The following is a 19,838-nucleotide window of genomic DNA, read 5'->3' as shown; positions in this document are numbered from 1 at the left end:
TCATTTCTCTTGATGTTTTAAGCAGTAAAACACAAACAAAATCTGAATGTTAGAACTGTACGATAGCAATTTTTGGTCCACAGAAATAAATCATCAAGTTTAATGCTTGACAATAAAGTATATACTAGAATTAACTAAAGAACAATAAACCACTTAGAAAAATTGGTCATATCTTAACTCAAAAAATTCTGCAGATGAGGGCAAAATTATATACGGTTTTGATGTTCTAATATGGGACCTAAAGCAATTTTTAGTAGAATAGGTGTCTTTGATCCTAGATTATTTCAGGAACTCCCTACTATGAGTTTCAAAAAAATGAAATTATTTGAGTTACCACATATACCTTTCTTTCCTCTTTTCTAATTTATTGTTATTACTAATAAAATGTCCACACTCCCAAAACAAGACTGTATAAATCCTATTCATAGCCAAGGTTTAATAGTACATTGAAACTCCCACAAGCACCAAATAAACCGCAATTATTTTAACATGTGTCTGAACTAAATTCACTGAAAAATTTAAAGCTTCTCATCTTTAATGAATCTATACATTTAATAAATTGTTAAATTATCAAGATTTAGCAAGTGGCATCACAGCACAACCTACATCAGGAAGTTGGGAAGAATAGTCATTTATGAACAGGAGCTTCAGACTAACCTGGGTCACAGAGCAATACCCCATCTTTTACTTTAAAATACAATACATTCCTCAGCCAGGTGGTGGTAACACACACCTTTAATCCCAACATTCGGGAAGCAGAGAAAAGGAAGTGTCCACAAGTTCCAGAATGGCCAGGGTCACACAGTGAAACCATGAGGGGAGAAGGGGTTTACACTCCTCAAGAAATGTTGAGTGGCATACCTCTTTCACTGAATTTGCTGAGGGACTAATACTCTTGGCTGTTGACTTAAAGGTATTAAAGTTGCCAACACCGTATGTAGATTCATGAGGAAAAGAAGTCCCAACTTTGTTTTCTTTAGTTTGACTTTTCCATTGTGTAGGCTGAACAAAAACACAAGAATCAAGTTACCAAAAAGAAATTTATGAAACCAGAAAAGGTGAACATAGTAAAAACAATGATCGCATATAGCTCAAGTAATTTTACACTACTTTCACCACCTCTCCATGGACTCTGACTTTCATAACTTTTGCTTTATTACTAGTTTTGTTGCTGCTGCTGCGGCGGCTCTGTAGAGACAGTATTTATCTATAAAGCCCGGGAACTGGCCTAGAACTCACTATTCTCCTTATCAGGCCTTTCAGTGTTAGGATTATAGGTATGGCTCTCTGTATATTTTTCTACAAATAAAAGAGGTTTAATATGTAATAAAAACATCTAAATCTGGGGATGAAAAAAATGGCTCAGCAGCTCTTGTAGACAATCCAAGTTCAGCTCACAATTGCTTATAAAACATCTGGCCTCTTCAGGCACCCGCACATACCACACACAGATATGCTCAAACACATGATTTAAAAATAATAAAAGGTATACCCAGGTGTGCTGGCACATGCCTTTAATCCCAGCACTCTGGAGGCAGAAACAAGTAGATCTCTGTAAATTGGAGGCTCATCTAAACAGTGGCTCTAAGTGAGTCAGAGTTTCATAGACTGTCTCAAAACCACAAAACAATGACAACAATGATGATAGTAACAAAGATGGCTCAGTGAATAAAGGCACCTGCCTCCAAACATGAGTCTACCTGTGCACCTTAACAGGTACATACAACTACACAAAAAACATGTGATTTTTAAAGTAACAACAAATTTTTTCATCTAAATCAGTTATTTTCAAAATTCTGTAAGAGGGGTTTGTCTTATAATAAAACTAATGAACCTTTCAAAAACTTAAAACTGAGCACCAAGTAAACCAGTATTATACACATACCAAGCAAATAAACTCTAGTCCATCCAACAGAGCAGAAACTATAAAAATTTAATTCTCTACTAAGCAAAATACAAAGAAACTAAAAACAAAAACCTCTGTGTGTGTGTGTGTGTGTGTGTGTGTGTGTGTGTGTGTGTGTGTGTGTAGCTTCTTTTTACAGCAGATGGGAGACTGCCACAAAAAAACAGCAACTGGTCAAAGTGCAGAGAGTAACTGAGTGTGGGGTGCAACTTCACAAATGGAACATCTACAACAAATTGGTTTTAAATGCAAGGACTTACTTTTGTAGGTGGAACAGCAGGTTTGGGGACTAAGCCTTTATAAACACTCGGACCAGTTCCATTCTTAACTGGCTGTGATTGAAGGTTTCCTGCTACTGGGAATCCAGATAGCTGTAAATCTTTTGTATTGCCTTTCTTAATGACCAGCATTCTTGGAGCTCTAGATTTAGGATTCGGGGGATATTCTGCATAAATAAAGTACAAATATGTGTTATATACAATTTTAAATTTTAGAATAAATGATCCCAACAAAACCTTAACTGCATTTTAAAATATAGTTCAGTTGGTCTGGGGTAAAATGATCTAAGTGAGTAAAGTCAAATTCCAGCTTAAGAAATAAAGCTAAAACATTATCTTAATAAACATAAGAGTTTGGGCAATGCCTACTAATACTGCAGGCTGAAAGATGTAATAAAATAAAAATCTATAAATTTTCACTTATTTTTTTAAAAACTTTAAAATTTTTTCATTTCTATATAACATTTCTAATTTCCCCTTAAGCCAGTCTTAAAAATTCAAACTTTCCTATTCTTCAATTCCTTCATTATACTAACAAATTTTTAATCAATGAGCGAGGACCCACAATCTCAACACTTTTAATGTCTAATTGATCAGCTATTAGCTAAAAATAATTCACAATACCAATTCATTCCAATATTTACAGTCCATATAATATTAACTTAAGGTACTATGTGAGGTCAGTTTTCTAAAGTCAGTCCAGAGAATAACTGCTAAAAGAAGATATTTTCAAGACTATGTACTTGCTAAAAACATGAAACATTTTTCCTGGAATTTAATCAATTTGTATGTATAATCAAAGAGATACTAAATAGTCTCTCATCCCTTACAAAAAAAATTCTGAAAGTATCAGTTTCATAATTAGATTTACAATAGTTAACTCATATCAAAATCTCTAAAAAAAAGATCTAAATTTAAATTAGATGGCATACTTTATGAATTAATGAGCTAGGTAAATGTTTATGCTGGTACACTCGCTCCAAACTATCAACTTCCTACTGAATCCTCTTAACAAAACTGAAAGTACTCCTAGGAAACCTGAAGAGATCAAACTCTCCAAAGATAAAACTGATTTATCTGCTACTGCCATACTGACTGATAAAGAATGAAGACTTACAACAAAATGAAAAGAGGGTTACTGGTACTAAAAATTAAAAATATGTTCAATTACTAAGGAAAATATCCCATGTTTTGGTACCTAAAAAGACTTAAGAGCTTAAAAAACACCAAGCATTGCCGGGCGGTGGTGGCGCACACCTTTAATCCCAGCACTCGGGAGGCAGAGGCAGGCAGATCTCTGTGAGTTCTAGGCCAGCCTGGTCTACAAGAGCTAGTTCCAAAGCTACAGAGAAACCCTGTCTCAAAAAACTGAAAAAAAAAAAAAAAATCAAGCACACAAGAAAAGTTATGACATCAAAGTATAGTTTTACTGATATTATTACACAATGAAGTCAAAGAAACCAAAAATGGGAATGAAGATCTCAAATAGAGAACAATGAAGAACACTAGACATTCTACTGTTTCAATGAATTTTAGTAAAAATATAATAGAAATAATTTTTAAAAAAAAACACAAGCACTTGGCAAAAAGATGATGAGTATGAGGCCTGCTTGTGCTAAAACTGAGACCCTGCTTGATTCCTCCTAACAAAAAGGTTCTTGAAAACAATCATGACTTACAGGTCCAGCACTTTTAAAAAAGGAGATGGGAGATTGCTTGTGCCCAGGAGGACCAAAATGGCTTTAGGAACATAGTATTATCTCATCTTACAATGTGGGTGGGGATGAGGTGTTTGGTACTCCAGTGGTTAGGAGTCGGTGTTTTGGAGGGGGGAACTAAAATTAAATATAAGACAATATCTTAGCCTTTAAATAACACCAAGGAATCTGAGGTATAACTGATTTTTAAAAGGTATCATTGCAGATATCAGGCTTTGAAACAAGAACATTTCAATCAGTATATGACTGATGACCTCTGGTTCAACATGGATGGCTAAGCAATTAACTTCATCTTCCTTCCCTCATAGATTCTTCTATATTCAGTTAGTGCAGTGGGCAAGGAAACCAAATAAACTGTGTAGTAGCAAAGGAATGATCAATACACATTGCTAGGTGGAGATGTGAAGGCAAAAGTTTTGGTTTAGAATGTGCAGAGAGAAATACAACAGCTGAGAATAATCTGCCCTGTGGACTCTCAGAAGCAATGAAATTAAATGAAAATATCAAGATATAGTAGGAGAAAAGATTTTTTCCAGGCAAAATTATGTAATTCACAACCTATTCTATGTGTTTAAATTGCAAGAAAATGGGTTTGACACAGGTTAAAGACATGAAGAAATATAATTTTTTATGCATTAGGCACTGAATTTTGAAAGTAGAAACAAGGTATGTATTGTGGTGCATGCCTGAAAACCTAGGATTTGAGAAGGTGCAGATCAGTATGTATTATATGCTAAGACCCTAACTGGAAAGGGGGGTGTAGGATAAAAATACTAAGAGGCAGAGAAGACAGAGCATAGATATAATTGTTTCCTTGATCCTAAAGTTGATTCTGACTACAAATTTCACCTTTCCTAAAATTGGATTCCTTGAAGCAAGAAATATTCAGGATGTTTCTTCAATGAGGTCCTCAGTGCAAAGAATGATGGAATGCCCTATAAAGAAGAAAGGTGAAGCCTAAGAAGTCGCTCTCAGAAGAATAAGCAGCAAAAGTAAGAGATGACAAACGTACCAGAAGATAGGGAATTAGAGTGAAGAGAAGCCTATATCGTGTTATGTTTTAAGTATCTGAAGTATCGTGATGCAAGAAAATAGGATTTTATACATGATTGTCAAACTCTAATACTAACTTCCAAGTAGCTCTAACCTTATTATATAACTTAATAGAAGTTGCCTTTCATTTATAAGATACAGTATTGTTTTATAATTATTATAATATTTTATATTTAAAGTATATAAAATATATACAAAGGGCATAAGCTATTTTCAATACTGTAACAAAACTCAAAAGGTATGCTTTTCCTAGAACTTAACATGTAAGAGAAGAAAAAAATTACAAGAGAAACATGCAAAGATATCTATATCCTATAAAGCTATTCTGGATAAAATATACAAAAGTTGCCCAGTTAAAATTTTCTTGAGGCCAGCGTGATGGCTCAGCAGGTAAGAATACGTTATCATACCTGAAAAAACTGAGTTCGAGCCCCAAGGATCAACATGTTGGAAAGAGAGAAGTTGACCTCCACAAGTTGTCCTCTGACCTCTACACACATGCCATTGCCATTTCTAAGCAAGCAACCACAAAATAATAAACAAATACAATTTTTAAAGTTTTCTTAGGGATTGGAGAGGTAGCTCAGCGGGTCATTCAGATTGCTCACTGTGCAACCATAAAGACCAAAGTTCAAACCTCTAACACCTATCTATGTAAAGGCTGTTGTGGCCCCATGTGTGCCTGTAATCCCAGCATTGAGGGAGCAGAGATAGGAGGACCACTGGCTGTCAGCTTTGCTCCAGGTTCGGGTGTTCATTTCAACAAATAATGTGGAGAATGACAAAGCAGAAAACCCAACATTCTCTTCTGGCCTCAGTGGCCATGTTTGGGCCAAACCTGGGCTACAAAATAAGACCCTGTGTCAAATAGTCCCACAGAGAGAGGGGTGCTCTTACTACAATAATGACCTGCAAGTAATGGAAGGAGTGACAAACTAATATGTACACTTAACATAATCATTTAATATTATTTTACTATTTATCTCTTTAGACTATTTCTCAATTTTTACATCTTTGTAAGTATGTAAGTTTTTAGATTCAAATACTATCTCAGATCTTTGTTAATAATAACTGTTAATTCTATTCTAAAACTATAAAGGTAATGTGTTTTAAATTCATATTATTATTTCCTTCTAGTATCCTAAATAACTCATCTTACAATAAAGTAACTTTTTATTGCTGTCTTATCATGTACACCCTTTCTTCTACCTACCAATAAAAGAATTATATACAGTGTTCTGCCTCCATGTATGCCTGCAGGCCAGAAGAGGGGCACCAGATCTCATTATAGATGGTTGTGAGCCACCACTGGGAACTGAACTCAGGACCTTTGGAAGAGGCCGAGGCTGGCAGTGAGTACTCTTAACCGGTGAGCCATCTCTCCAGCCCACAAGAATCAGTTTTTAAATTTCTTAAATCAAAGTTACTGGTAGGATGAAAACTGGCTTAAATTTTTCAGGAAAAAAAAATTAGAATATTGCTAAAGATAATAAAAAGAACTCAGGTAGATGAGACAGGAAGACTGAATATTTGAGGATGACCTGGCTAGAGAGCCTGAACAGCTCAATTCACTGATTCAATCTCTTTTTTCACTGTCTTTCACTATAGTTTTCAATTACTCAATTTCCTATTGTAACACTTATTTTTACAGAGAAAAACAATCTGCTAAACATTATTTGAAAAAAAATATAAGACACTGATTTTTACTGTTTGAATGTCTTTATAACAAATCTGTTTTAATCTACAGTTGTTTTAATCAAGTTAACACTGTTAACTTTATATTACTATCAACAGACACAGTGTCTTTCCTCTATATCTCCTGCTTCAGTCATATAAAGAACAGGCTTAAAGATACCTTACAAGCCACGCAATTCCAGAGCTTGGCAAACACAGGCTGGAAGATCAGAATTCAAGCTCATTAAGACCCTGCCTCAAGGTGAATGGGTAGCAAAGCTTTGCAAATATAAACAACTCCTATGGTAAGTAACTGAAATGTCTTTCCTTTTTAAATTTTACCCTTCTTTCTGTTTGTGCTTCCAAACTATTAGTATTATAAGTCTATACCATCATACCCACCAAAGTAAGTCATGTTTCTGATTGAAGATTTATTTTCCTCAAACTCTCTACTCATATTCCATTAATTTCTCCCACTCAGTATTAAAACTGTTGCCTTCCCCTTTTCCTACAATGGCAAAATGGTCAGTTTTTTCACAAGACAGATAGTAAATAAATGTATTTCAACATTCAAGCAAAATGATCTATTGCCAATACCCAATACTCCCTTAATCCAGTTTCTCAAAAAAAGAAAAAAAGACTTCACTGGTTGTCAAAACATCATACTCTGTTTAGTGCAATTTCATTTCTCAATCTGTATGGTTCAAGCTAGCTATGTTACAGTTCACTAGCTAACAAACAACGACGGGGGTTAAGCTTAGGTTTAGAATGCTAACAAAAATATTTTAATAATAATATATCTTTTTTTTTTTTTGGATTTTTCGAGACAGGGTTTCTCTGTGGCTTTGGAGCCTGTCCTGGAACTAGCTCTTGTAGACCAGGCTGGCCTCGAACTCCCAGAGATCCGCCTGCCTCTGCCTCCCAAGTGCTGGGATTAATGGCGTGTGCCACCACCGCCCGGCAATAATATATCTTATACTTAAAAAGTACTATCTATATCAGCTATGAGCAAAACCTAGAAGGTCGTCATTTTATCAAATACACACAAATATGAACGCTGACAAGTTGACTACATGACGTAAAACATTATTGTTGCATGACTTCGTATCTTAAGGACTGACAGTTAAAACAGTCCTGGTGATATGCACAAAGCACGGTCCATTAGTACTTCTGAAACATTGCAAATGTGTCGACAGTGTCCTCAATTTCTGGTACAAACATAAACACTCATCTTTTTCCTTGTTCCTCAACCTCCAAATAAAAAAAGTAACACAATAATTTAAAAATTCTTAGTAGCCGGGCGTTGGTGGCACGCGCCTTTAATCCCAGCACTCGGGAGGCAGAGGCAGGCGGATCTCTGTGAGTTCGAGGCCAGCCTGGTCTACAAAGGGAGTTCCAGGACAGGAACCAAAGCTACAGAGAAACCCTGTCTTGAAAAAAAAAACCAAAAACAAATAAAAATTCTTAGTAACACACTGCCAAGTATCCTGAATTGCTATCTTGGCATTATGTAATTAAGAACACAGAGATTACTTAATAGTTATTAATCTTTTCTACCAAATAGCTGTAAACTGGTTAAGACCAAAAAAGTTTGGAAGTTCTGAATATAGAAAGCTTGGATGAAGGTGTTCCCAATAAGGCCAGCTAAATCCCAAATAAAAATAAACTTAGGTAATAACTTTATTTTAAATGGCTTAATTAATTTCCCTCAAGTCATTTTTTTTAATAGGAGTATTATGTTAAGAATAGGCCCCAAGTATGATTGACAAAGTCATACATAGTTTGGGAAACAAACCTTTTTTTCTTTTTATGTATACTGAAGTTTTGTTAGCAAATTTTTGCTTACCTGGAACTATCACTAGAAAAGTTCTATTGAAGTCTTTGCTAAAATCCTCTCAACTTCCTCAGGAACATAGCTATTCTAAATGTTGCTATGAAGAAAAGCATACTTGGGAACCCAGGGTGTAAAATGAGAAAGGAATAGTGCAGTGTGATACAATGAAGCGTTTCATTGTATTCCTACAAGAAGTACTAGAAATTTAGTAATTAACCATTCCACAATTAACCTTTTGCTTTGTTTTAATGCAGACACATCTTACCTAAACAAATCAAAGAGTTTACCTCCCATTTTAAATCTTTTCCACTAGTATTCAAAATCCTTAAATCAACTCTGAAACAGGAGAACCAAAATCTTTATACTAATACATTTTAGCCTACTTTTCAAAACTGTCTTTGTCTTTAAATCATTACTAAGAATAAGTCAATCAAGGACAGTACCACATTAGTATCTTATAGTTTATATGACAAATGCTGATATTCTTGACTTTTAAAATTTACGTTCATTCCACTAAAATCCAAATTATTCCTAATTTCTTAGAAATTCTATTTAACACTTTTCAGGAGATTCTATATTCTTATGCAATCAGTTGTTCCCAGAAAAACTGAATAATAAGGAAACATACCTAAGAGAGGAGCTTGGGAGATTTTTTTGGTTGGGTATGTGTGTGTCTGGGCGTGTAGGCCTGGGGAGAGTGGTAGAAATACTAATTTGCAATACAGAAAAAACAATGCCATTCACATGGTTCTAACAAAAATGTCTGACCACCCCCTCCCCCACCCTCAAAAGCCATTAAATAAAAAGGGAGATCAAAAGAAAGCAAAATAATTTTCCAGTTTTAACCCATAAATACAGTTAAGACTAGCACAGGAAGTGGCAAAGTTTAAAATAATGCCATTATCATTAGGACTAGCATGCAATCATAAGCCACAATCCTTGTTTAGTAGGCTGTTGGTTTTCAATTAAAAAATTACAATTGAACATGTGTACAAGTTTTAAAATGGATAGCACTTTTAATTTGGTATCAAATTCAAGTTTATTTTTCAGAAATCTTACAAAATTTCCATTATTTTAAACTTCACTTAACTCTTTTAAAACTTTCTAATTTTTACGATGAGTGCAATTTCTTCTGTAAGATATTATCAAATTAAATTCAGCAGTTTTAAAGGGAGTTATTTACCAGAAACTCTCATTAAGCTTTAAAAATCATATCAAATAATTTCTAATATAGACTAATCAAAGGAAAATCTATACAATTAGTTTAACAGTCTACACAAAACCATTTTCATACATAAAAAGATTAACTTCGTGTTACTAGAAACTTATTTTCCCAGTTAAATTTCAATTATAAAAAACTAAAAATTTAAACTATATACTGAGTTATTTGAGATTATCAAGGCTGCTCTCAAAACTGCATTTACCTAGAATCATTCTCAAAAAGCATAATGACACTAGCATGTGCAAATTAAGTGTCTCAATTCAAATTTATACCCCAAATTCCTTCCTTTTAAAGGTATTACTTCAGCAACTTAGCAAATTAGATGTAATTATTATTAAATAGTTTTACTATACCCTATTTTATACTTTTTGTAAAGAGGCAACCTACAAATACAATATATTCAGTACCTCAAAAAAAAAAAAAATAGGTACTTACCCCATACACCCGCAGCTAAAGATTTATTCTGATTTGGTTCTCTCTCATATTCAGGATTTAAAGATGGCTGAAAGAAAATTAAATTTAAAAATGTACCAAGGCATGTAAGTGTAATCCTTTAAAGAAAACGCATGGTTACACATCTTATAACATGTATGATCAGCTCTTAGTTATAATAACTAATTCTCCATAAACTTTCTTTCGATTTTCTCTGCTAACCATCAAAATGTCTACTGTTTATTCTCACTGCTAGTTGAAGACAAAGAGAATCTTTACCTTCACCTAACTATTAGGAGAGCATCTGGAATAAAGTGAACAACAAAGACACAGGATAGAAATGTAGCATACTGGTAAAGTGCTGGTCTAATACATGCCAGTCCTAGTTAAATAATAAACACTATCTACCAAAAGACAAAAAAACACAGAGCCAAGGTATCTATCTACTGGCCCCTAGAGTAGCTGCTTCTTAGAAAGGATAGAGAACAATGGCTTTAGTTCAAAGTCGAGCAAGACAGCAGCGAATGAAAAACCCCAGTCAGAAGTATAATGCTTTTTGCAATATACAATTATGACAAAAGAGATGAAAATTATACTCTTCACCAATTCTATTAGGTGTTTTTATCAACGGGAGGATGAGGCAAGAAAATTCACAATGTCATCCCGAATACATAATGAGACTGAGGATAGCCTGGGCTACAGGATAGCCTGTCTCAAAGAAACAACAGAAGGAACTAAATACAACTGTATGCTATTTTTCTGTAACTTCCATGTCAAAAAAGAAACAAAGCAAACACACATTCCCAAAGCAAAGTATGAAATTTTTTTCAAAGGGTGCTAAGATTATTCAAAAGAATTAAGAGCATTAATGATATTCTAAAGCTAATCTTGGTAGATGTTTACTCTAGAATCCTAAGACTTACAGTTTCTTTAGAGTAACTTTACAGTATACCAGGTTATTTTTCATATTACCTGGTAACACAGCCTGATTTCCTTAAAGAAGACTTAACATTTATAATGAACAAAATGAATCCAAGTACAAATACTTTATAATTAAGCACAGAAATGAATTATTGTTGGCATGGAACATTACTATAAAACCCCATAATATATATGCAAACCCGTACACCTAATTCTTTCACAGAAAACAACTAAAGAAAGAGAAATAGCTTATTTAATGGCTAGATATCTTTTTTTAATTGCATGCTAATATTATACACTACTATAATCTGTATAGTTTATATATTAACTATAAACTATGTCTATACTCCAGACTTAAAGTTACAATAACTGATAACCACTATCCTAGAACTCAAAGTGAGAGATAATAAAATAGCAGCAATTAGGGTAGCGTGGTTTTCTTTTTTTTGGAGAGGGGGGCGTGAAACACTGTCTTATTCTGCATCCCTGGCTGGCCACAAACTCAGAAATCAGTCTGTCTCTGCCACCATGCCTGTCAGCCATTAGTTTTATTAAGAGCTTAATATATATATGTTCAGAGCTAGCCATTTAGTACTGGATAAACTAATGGTACAGGTAACAATATATGGATAGAGCAGGATGTATTTATATACTAGGGAACCTCTTCTCTCCCTCCCTCTCTCTCATACATGAATAACAAAACAGCCATGAATTTATAAAAAGAGAAGGTGGTTTACATGGGAGGATGAGAAGGGGGAAATGATATAATTTTATTATAATACTAAATTAAAAAATTTAAAATTTTAAAGGAGCTTATAATATGTGATGTGTTTAATTCACTAGAGTTTCATTCTCTAATCATTTTTATTTTTATGTGCACTGGTATTTTGCTTGCATATATTCCAAATCTTGGTGTTACAGACAGTTGTGAGATGACATGTGGGTTCTGGGAATTGAACCCGAGTCCTCTAGAAGAGCAGTCAGTGCTCATAACTACTGAGCTGTCTCTCCAGCCCCTCACTACATTGTTTAATTCACCATGAGAGTACAATATTATCCCAGTTTGATGATGTAAGTTAAATTACCTGGTGATCATCAAGTGGAAAACAGACCATGCAAATGGTTAAGATGCAGCAATGATCAATGTTACTTGATACAAACACCTAAAACAAATCATTTCCTCTTCATTTTCCCTAACCACTCCCTTGCCCTAAACCCAATCCATCAAATTCTTTCCCTTGAGCTACGGGAAATGCAACCAAAACTGTCCAAATACTTTGTCTTTGGTTATCAAAGTACTCAAACAAAGCATTACTTTTTTGTCACTAGTCTTCCACTGGAATAATTTAAGAACTAAAATGTTTTACACTAAATTCATCCTTTCTTCCTCCCAGGTTGTCTTAGTTTTTGTGGTGCTGGGAATCGCACCCAGGGTCTTAAACATACAAAGCACATGTTCCAGCCCTGAGCTACATGCACTCCCAGTTTTTAGGTGCTGGTAATGCTTGTTCCTTCTGATCAATTAAGTCCCAGATTCAATGTTAAAAAGAAACTTCTCTAGACTTTCCTAACCTAAGTAACTACTCAGTCACTTCCTATTCAAATTCTCTGCAAAATACAAGCTATTTTTTTCATTTGATATTGAGTCTTCCCACGAGGAATAGCTCAATGAGAACACAGATTCTGCCTGTCATATTAAACTATATATTCTGCATGCCATGAACAGCAATAAGACTAAATACAGCAACTCAAATACATACTAAGAAACAGTAGTAATAATATATAAAAAGAAAAGTGCTGATTCTCTACTTACACAACATATGAATTTTAAATTGTCAGGAATGAATCAGAGCCAAGCACACTTGGGAAATGAAGACAAAGATATCCTCAGCTACATAGTAAGTGTGGGGCCAGCCTAGGCTACACAAACCTTAACTCAAAACAACACAACAACAAAACCCAAAGTAAGACAGTCACTGGGTCATTTTTCTTTAATGTTTTACTGTTTAGAAGACACATACTGAGATTAAGGAGCAAGAAAATAAATGAAATCTTGTTTTCATTAACTCAGGAGAATCACATGAGCCCTAAGTTCCAGACAAGCCTGGGCAGCATAGTAAAACCCCATCTCAGCAAAATACCTTTTCAAGACTGTGTGTCTGTATCTGTGTGTGTGTGCGTGCGTGCGTGCGTGCACATGAGAAAATTAGAGATTATGAGGCACTTGTAAATAAGCCACTGAACTCACGAGGCTACTAGTTCTAAGGGAAAGTATTCAATTTTCTTAAGGAATGAAAACAACATAAATATGCCAAAAGATTCTGAAAAGGGTGGGAACGGAGGAGGAAGGGAATTGTTTTACGGACAAAACTGGTCACCAAAAATATCCCTTTAAAGTGGCAAGGGGAGACGGCTCAGGAGGCAAAGGTGCCTGACTTCAAACTCAAAAACCTGAGTTCTATTACCAGAACACATATTATAGAAAAAGAAACAACTCCCTGTAGCTATTCTCTGGAGGTAACTTATGCTTTTAATGTCAGCATGTGGAAACTAGGTACAGACAGGCAGTGAGTTCAAGGCCAGTCTGGTCTATTCTGTGAGTTCTAGGGCAGTTAAGAGTTAGATGGTGAAACCATATCTCAAAACATTAGTAAGAACAATGTTTAGCACACTGTATACGTTCTTTCATTAATTCCACAGTCAAGGTATTATATTTGCATTTTTTATTATATTAGTAGCCATGACTAAATATCCTAGAAAATTAACATAGAGGAGGAAATGTTTATTTTAGTGCATGTTTTCAGAAAGCTCAGCTCACTAGAGTAGGAAAGTCACTGTACAAAAGTGAAATTAAGATCATGGAAGCAGGAAACAAAAAAAAGGGAGTAACTCCTTTTATTCCATTTGAACCCCAAGCCCACAATGTCCAAATTCAGAATGAGTCTTGCCCCTTTTAATTCTCTGAAACTGGCACCCTGGTCAACATAGTAAGTTCCAGGAAGTTCAGGGCTACAAAATGAGACCCAGTCTCAATAAAACAAAAAGTCAACATATCTTAACCTCTACAACACACTGTGGCCTACACCAACACACATAAAAGCACACAAACAAAACTAAAAGGTAATTTTTAAAAAGGTGTGATTCTGTATAGTTTTAAAATAGAGTAGATAACTTTAAAATAAAGTAGCTCAACTCTGCCTGGGCTGAATAATGAAACCCTGACTCAATACAAAACACCCACACTGGACAAGCACCTGTTAGGATGATCCTACAGAAAATTACCTGTAAGTGGCGCACACCTTTAATCCCAGCACTTGGGAGGCAGAGGCAAACGGATCTCTGTGAGTTCGAGACCAGCCTGGTCTACAGAGCTAGTTCCAGGACAGGCTCCAAAACCACAGAGAAACCCTGTCTCGAAAAAACAAAAACAAAATTAAAAAAATAAAGATCAAATGAAAATTACCTGTACTAATACAAAAACAACAACAACAAAAACCTAGAAGTGCCCTGATGCTGAAATGGCACTTGCACAAAACATCATTTGTATGAAAGTGATGAGAAACTTACAAAATCCTCAGCCTCAAACTGTCTGCGTTCTCTTTTGTCTTCTTTCCTCCCAGTTTCATTGTCAGGGGTGTTGTTTTCATGGAGTCCTTGGCTTTTTCCAGAATGGAAAATACTGCTACGAGAACGGGAATTTCCACCATGGTATCCCCCTCGATGATTTATGTTTTCTGTACCATTTCTGCCATGCGTACGCCATCCATTTTTTTCTTTCCTCCCAAAATTACCTTTATTTGATAACAGTAAAGTAATATAAATTCAAAGATAGTTATACTTAGTGACTGAATAGCAATCAAAACATCCTAAAAGATTATTTAAAAAACTATCACAAATTCTACCATTCCTTAGCAAATGTTACCTCCGTTAGGACGTCCAATACCAGAATCAAAGCCATCTGAAGAGTTGTGTCGTCGACGACTCACATCGTAACGATTTTCTGTCCATGAAAAATTTTCAGAATGCTTCTCAAAATTCAGTGATGACTGAAATAAATACAAACACATTTATTACGTCTAAATTTAACTTTAAAACCAGCAGCACACCAACATATTTCTAGGAGTTTAAATGGTTAAGAATACGTGAAGTTATTTCCAAGCTTTTGATATATGCATGAAATTAACCACTGTTAGTCTCTTTTCTTCTGCTTAAAAAAAGAAAAAGCATACTCTTCTGAAAGAATTCATGAACTACACCTATTTCTCCAATAATAGTAACAGCAAAAGTAGCAATAAAACACCAAGAAAACCAAGTTAAAATGTGACTCACTTTAACAAGGTATAAAATTCTGTATACCACACTCTATTTGATGTTAACATTTTAATTCTGTTTTCTTCTATTGTTAAGTGTGAAACATTTAAGTTTCCTAGGCCCTTCATAATGTAGTTAAATGTGAAAAGAAAAAAAGGAAAGTTTACAGAGTAACCCATTTCAAAAATCATAACTATACAGTGCAAGGTTATTTATGTTTATTTAATATATATACATGAATGATAATCATCATCAAAATTCTCATCAATTACAAAAATTTTTACTTCATGTGTCATCAGAAAAAAATCCATGAACAAAGAGCTAAATGAAACAACACAAATAAGGCTATTCTTATGTGGAAAAGTAAGTAAAGGTTACAAAAAGCTACTCTTAGAAATATGAAGAACTAAAAGGAATAGGGGAAAGCTGGAGCAACTACTTGCTCCCTTTAGAGTCCAGATGTGCCCTAAGCCCCAGATGCTGAACACAAGAGTTGCAGGATTGTCCTTGTGGTTTGGAGCTGGCTTTGGTCTGATTTTTGGCTGGTAGGCCTAATGTCTCCGATGCTTCTCTGTGCTATTACATACTGAAATATTAAGCTTGATTATTTTAAAGGGAGACTGCCTTGCCGGGCCGTAGTGGCGCACGCCTTTAATCCCAGCACTCGGGAGGCAGAGGCAGGCGGATCTCTGGGAGTTCAAGGCCAGCCTGGTCTACAAGAGCTAGTTCCGGGACGGGCACCAAAGCTACAGAGAAACCCTGTCTCGAAAAACCAAAAAAAAAAAAAAGGAGACTGCCTGGAGTCTCAGAAGAGACAGTGAGTTTCTGAATAGTGTTGGGCCTGTTAAAGATTGTGGGAACTCTGCAAAGTGAAAACAAATGCATTTTGCATTATGAAATGGCTACAGCCTGTGCACAGTTAAGTGGAATGCTGAGCGTTAATGTGTTTGGTCACTTAAATCGCCAGTTGGTGGCACTGTTTGGAAGGTTGTGGAACCTTAAAGAGGTAAGCCTAGAGGATGGAGAGGACAAAACCCACTTTAGATTTCAAAGCAGAATTCTACTTCACTCTCTGCTTCCTGTCTGCCCATGGAATATTATCAGCCTGTCTCCAACTCCTACTGCCATGAGGGAACGTTTCCCACAAACTATAAACCAAAATAAAGGAGAGAAATGCAACAAAAAGGCAAGAACAGAAAAGTATTTTTGTACATTGAGTGAAACTAAAAGAGACAAAATTCAGTGATAAAGATGGCATTCTATATATGGCTGGTAAAAGTATATACAGATATGTCCACAAAGTTATGACGAATTGGCCAGTTGCCATATTCAAATAATACATTATTTTTACAATTAATGCAAACAAGAGCCTAACCTATAAGTAAACACAGTTTACAGAGAGGAGGTATTAACTGCATGATCAACCACATTTTCTTGACATTAGGTAATAAGAAGGGAACCAGAAAATTCTGACAACCTCTCCCTCTCTCTCCCTCTTCCCCCCCTCCCTCCCCCCTCTCGTCTTTTAGCGTTCTTACTTCTGAACTCCTACTTCCATTAAAGAACTAAGTTAAAAAAAAAAAAAAGAACTAAGTTAAATACTCAAAGGTGTAAGTGACAAAAGAACCAGTATTTTACAGGTTACAGGCAAGGTCTAAAATCTGTTCATGCTTTATCATAAAGTAAAAGTGGTAATCTGGAAACAGGTATACAATTCTATCCATTCTTTTACTTCACAGCAACATTTTTACAGAATAAAGTTACTTGCAAACATGACAAAATTAGTTGGTAACAGGTTCCATGCAATTTAACAATGCTTTAGCATAGCAAACTAGTTAGGAAAAGTAACATGGTCAATTTCTAATTATTAGTGTATAAAAAAATACAAATAATGCCGGGCGGTGGTGGCGCACGCCTTTAATGCCAGCACTCGGGGAGGCAGAGGCAGGCGGATCTCTGTGAGTTCGAGACCAGCCTGGTCTACAAGAGCTAGTTCCAGGACAGGCTCCAAAACCCTGTCTCGAAAAAAACAAAAAAAAAAGAGAGAAAAAGAAAAAAAAATACAAATAAATATTCATATCATTCCAAATTTGAAGAGTACATGGACTCATATGGAAATATTACAGACCTAAAAACCTGAAAGAATTTAAAATAACATTACCCTCTACCTACTTTCAGAGAAATTCTTTTTCTGCATTTGGAGTTTCTAAATTCCAACATTATCATGACTTTTTGTGACTTCAATATTCACTAAGATTCTAAAAGCAAGTTGTTATCATCAGTTATTATTCACACATATCTGAACAAAAGAAGGGAGGCTTTGTTAGAGTAACTGCACTTTAGGCAGAAAATAAACCAAATCAGAGGCATTAATATACATCATAATTCAACCTTGCTGTTTTTCAATCTTTTTTTTTTTTTTTTTTTTTTTTGAATTTTCGAGACAGGGTTTCTCGGTAGCTTTTGGTTCCTGTCCTGGAACTAGCTCTTGTAGACCAGGCTGGCCTCGAACTCACAGAGATCCGCCTGCCTCTGCCTCCCGAGTGCTGGGATTAAAGGCGCGCACCACCACCGCCCGGCTCTGTTTCTCAATACACAATTAAGCAATTAATGGATTTTGGCTATTATAAAGCTATAAACATGAAAATAACTCTTGTCTTGGGGTGTGGGGAAGACAGTAATCAGCGGAGCCCTCCAATCTCTGGAACCTTTATGCCCAACATAGTAGCAAACTCCAATGTCATCCACTTCAGTATGATTTTCATCGTCCAGACTCTATGACTTGTTCTTGCTTCTGTTCCCCACCCCTCCTTTTATTGCTCTCCTTCCCCTCATTTTCTTACTCTCCCTCTCCACCACCTTCTCCCTCCTTCTTCCCCTCTCAGACAGGTTTTCTTTGTATAGCAATCCCTAGCTGACTTAGAACTCACTCTGTAGATCAGGCTGACCTCAAACTGAATAAGTAAATAGTATCGACATGGTGGCTGTATAGGTAACGTTCTATTTCCAAAATGAGGCAAAATGTTTAGGACATGACCATATAGGTGACTGTAAGCTTACAAATTTCATTAAAACCTTTTTGGTGTGGAAGGTCCTTCTGTCTTTGTGTTGCTTTTATTGGTTAATGAATAAAGAAACTGCTTTGGCCTATAGCAAGGCAGACCTTAGCTATGAGGGGAAAACTAAACTGAATGCTGGGACAAAGAAGGCAGAGTCAGTGAGAAGCCATATAGCCCCACTGGAGACAGACACCGGAACTTTATCCAGTAAGCCACAATCTCATGGTGATAAACAGATTAATAGAGGTGGGTTAATTTAAGATACAAGTTAGCCAGAAATACGCTTAAGCCACTGGCCAAACAGTATTGCAAATAATATTGTTTCTGTGTGATTATTTCGAAGCTGAGCGGACAGGAATGAACTAACAGCCTTACTATTACACCTTTTGTATAATATTTTTCAGAACATAAAAACAAGACTGTCTCAATTACTGAAGAGTACTTTCTTAGCATGCATATGATTTCAGACTCCAGAACCACCCCATCAAAAGGTCAAATCCTTTGTTTTGTTTTAGAGACAGAGCTTCTCTGTGTAGTCCTGGCTGTCCTGGAACTCACAGATCCACCTGTATCAGCTTCCTGAGTGCTGGGATTAAAGGCATTACCACATTGATTTTTTTTTAAAAAAAAAAAAGGATAAATCTTAAAATGAAGTATTTACAAGAACTTATGCAACTCTAATACTTTAGGAAAAATTATTTCTTTTTTTTTTTTTTGGTTTTTCGAGACAGGGTTTCTCTGTGGCTTTGGAGCCTGTCCTGGAACTAGCTCTTGTAGACCAGGCTGGTCTCGAACTCACAGAGATCCGCCTGCCTCTGCCTCCCAAGTGCTGGGATTAAAGGCGTGCGCCACCACCGCCCGGCGAAAAATTATTTCTTTTCCCAACCTGTTTCCCTATTTATAAAAGGAATTCTACAGACTACCTAAACACTGAAAAATGCAATCCTTTCAGCAGCCTAAGACATACCATATCGTAGGGCACAAAAAGTCTTAAATACAAGAAAAAGATCAAAATAATTAACTATATTCTAGCTGACCACAATAGACTAAAATTAGAAATCAATAAAACTAATTTAAAAAACACAAATTCGGGCTGGAGAGATAGCTCAGAGGTTAAGAGACCTGACTGATGTTCCTCAGGTCCTGAGTTCAATTCCCAGCAACCACATGATGGCTCACACCCATCTATAATGAGATCTGGTGCCCAGAACACTATATATACATAATAAATAAATTAAAAAAAAAAATCACAAATTCTTGGAGACTAAACACTACTACTAAAGGACCAATGGCTCATTAAAGAAATGTGAGAGGAAATTCTTTTAATTCCTAGAACTAGGAACTGGGGGTATGACTCAGGTGGTAGAGTACTTACTTGCCTATCAACATATTTGATCCCTAGCATGCCCAAAATGGGTACAGAAAAGCAT

At 35.6% G+C, this 19,838-nt stretch overlaps 1 protein-coding gene across 4 annotated transcripts in view; it reads right to left on the bottom strand.

The window, feature by feature from the left end:
• Gpbp1 (GC-rich promoter binding protein 1) overlaps positions 1-19,838 on the bottom strand; it is a 65,627-nt gene that overhangs the window by 11,807 nt on the left and 33,982 nt on the right. For 2 of the 4 annotated variants that reach the window (XM_057789663.1, XM_057789664.1), the window contains exons 4-9: positions 14,961-15,084; positions 14,606-14,829; positions 10,121-10,187; positions 9,092-9,151; positions 2,167-2,351; positions 862-1,002 (exon numbers count right to left, since the gene is read on the bottom strand). In XM_057789663.1, coding sequence (XP_057645646.1) covers positions 862-1,002; positions 2,167-2,351; positions 9,092-9,151; positions 10,121-10,187; positions 14,606-14,829; positions 14,961-15,084 — 801 coding nt within the window. Of the gene's footprint in view, positions 1-861; positions 1,003-2,166; positions 2,352-4,751; positions 4,839-9,091; positions 9,152-10,120; positions 10,188-14,605; positions 14,830-14,960; positions 15,085-19,838 lie in introns of those variants that run through there. The other 2 variants (XM_057789665.1, XM_057789666.1) reach the window with 2 other exon arrangements.

Source organism: Chionomys nivalis, chromosome 15 (assembly GCF_950005125.1).
Source record: "Chionomys nivalis chromosome 15, mChiNiv1.1, whole genome shotgun sequence".
NCBI classification, from domain to species: Eukaryota; Metazoa; Chordata; class Mammalia; order Rodentia; family Cricetidae; genus Chionomys; species Chionomys nivalis.
This window is presented reverse-complemented; position numbering and strand designations above follow the sequence as displayed.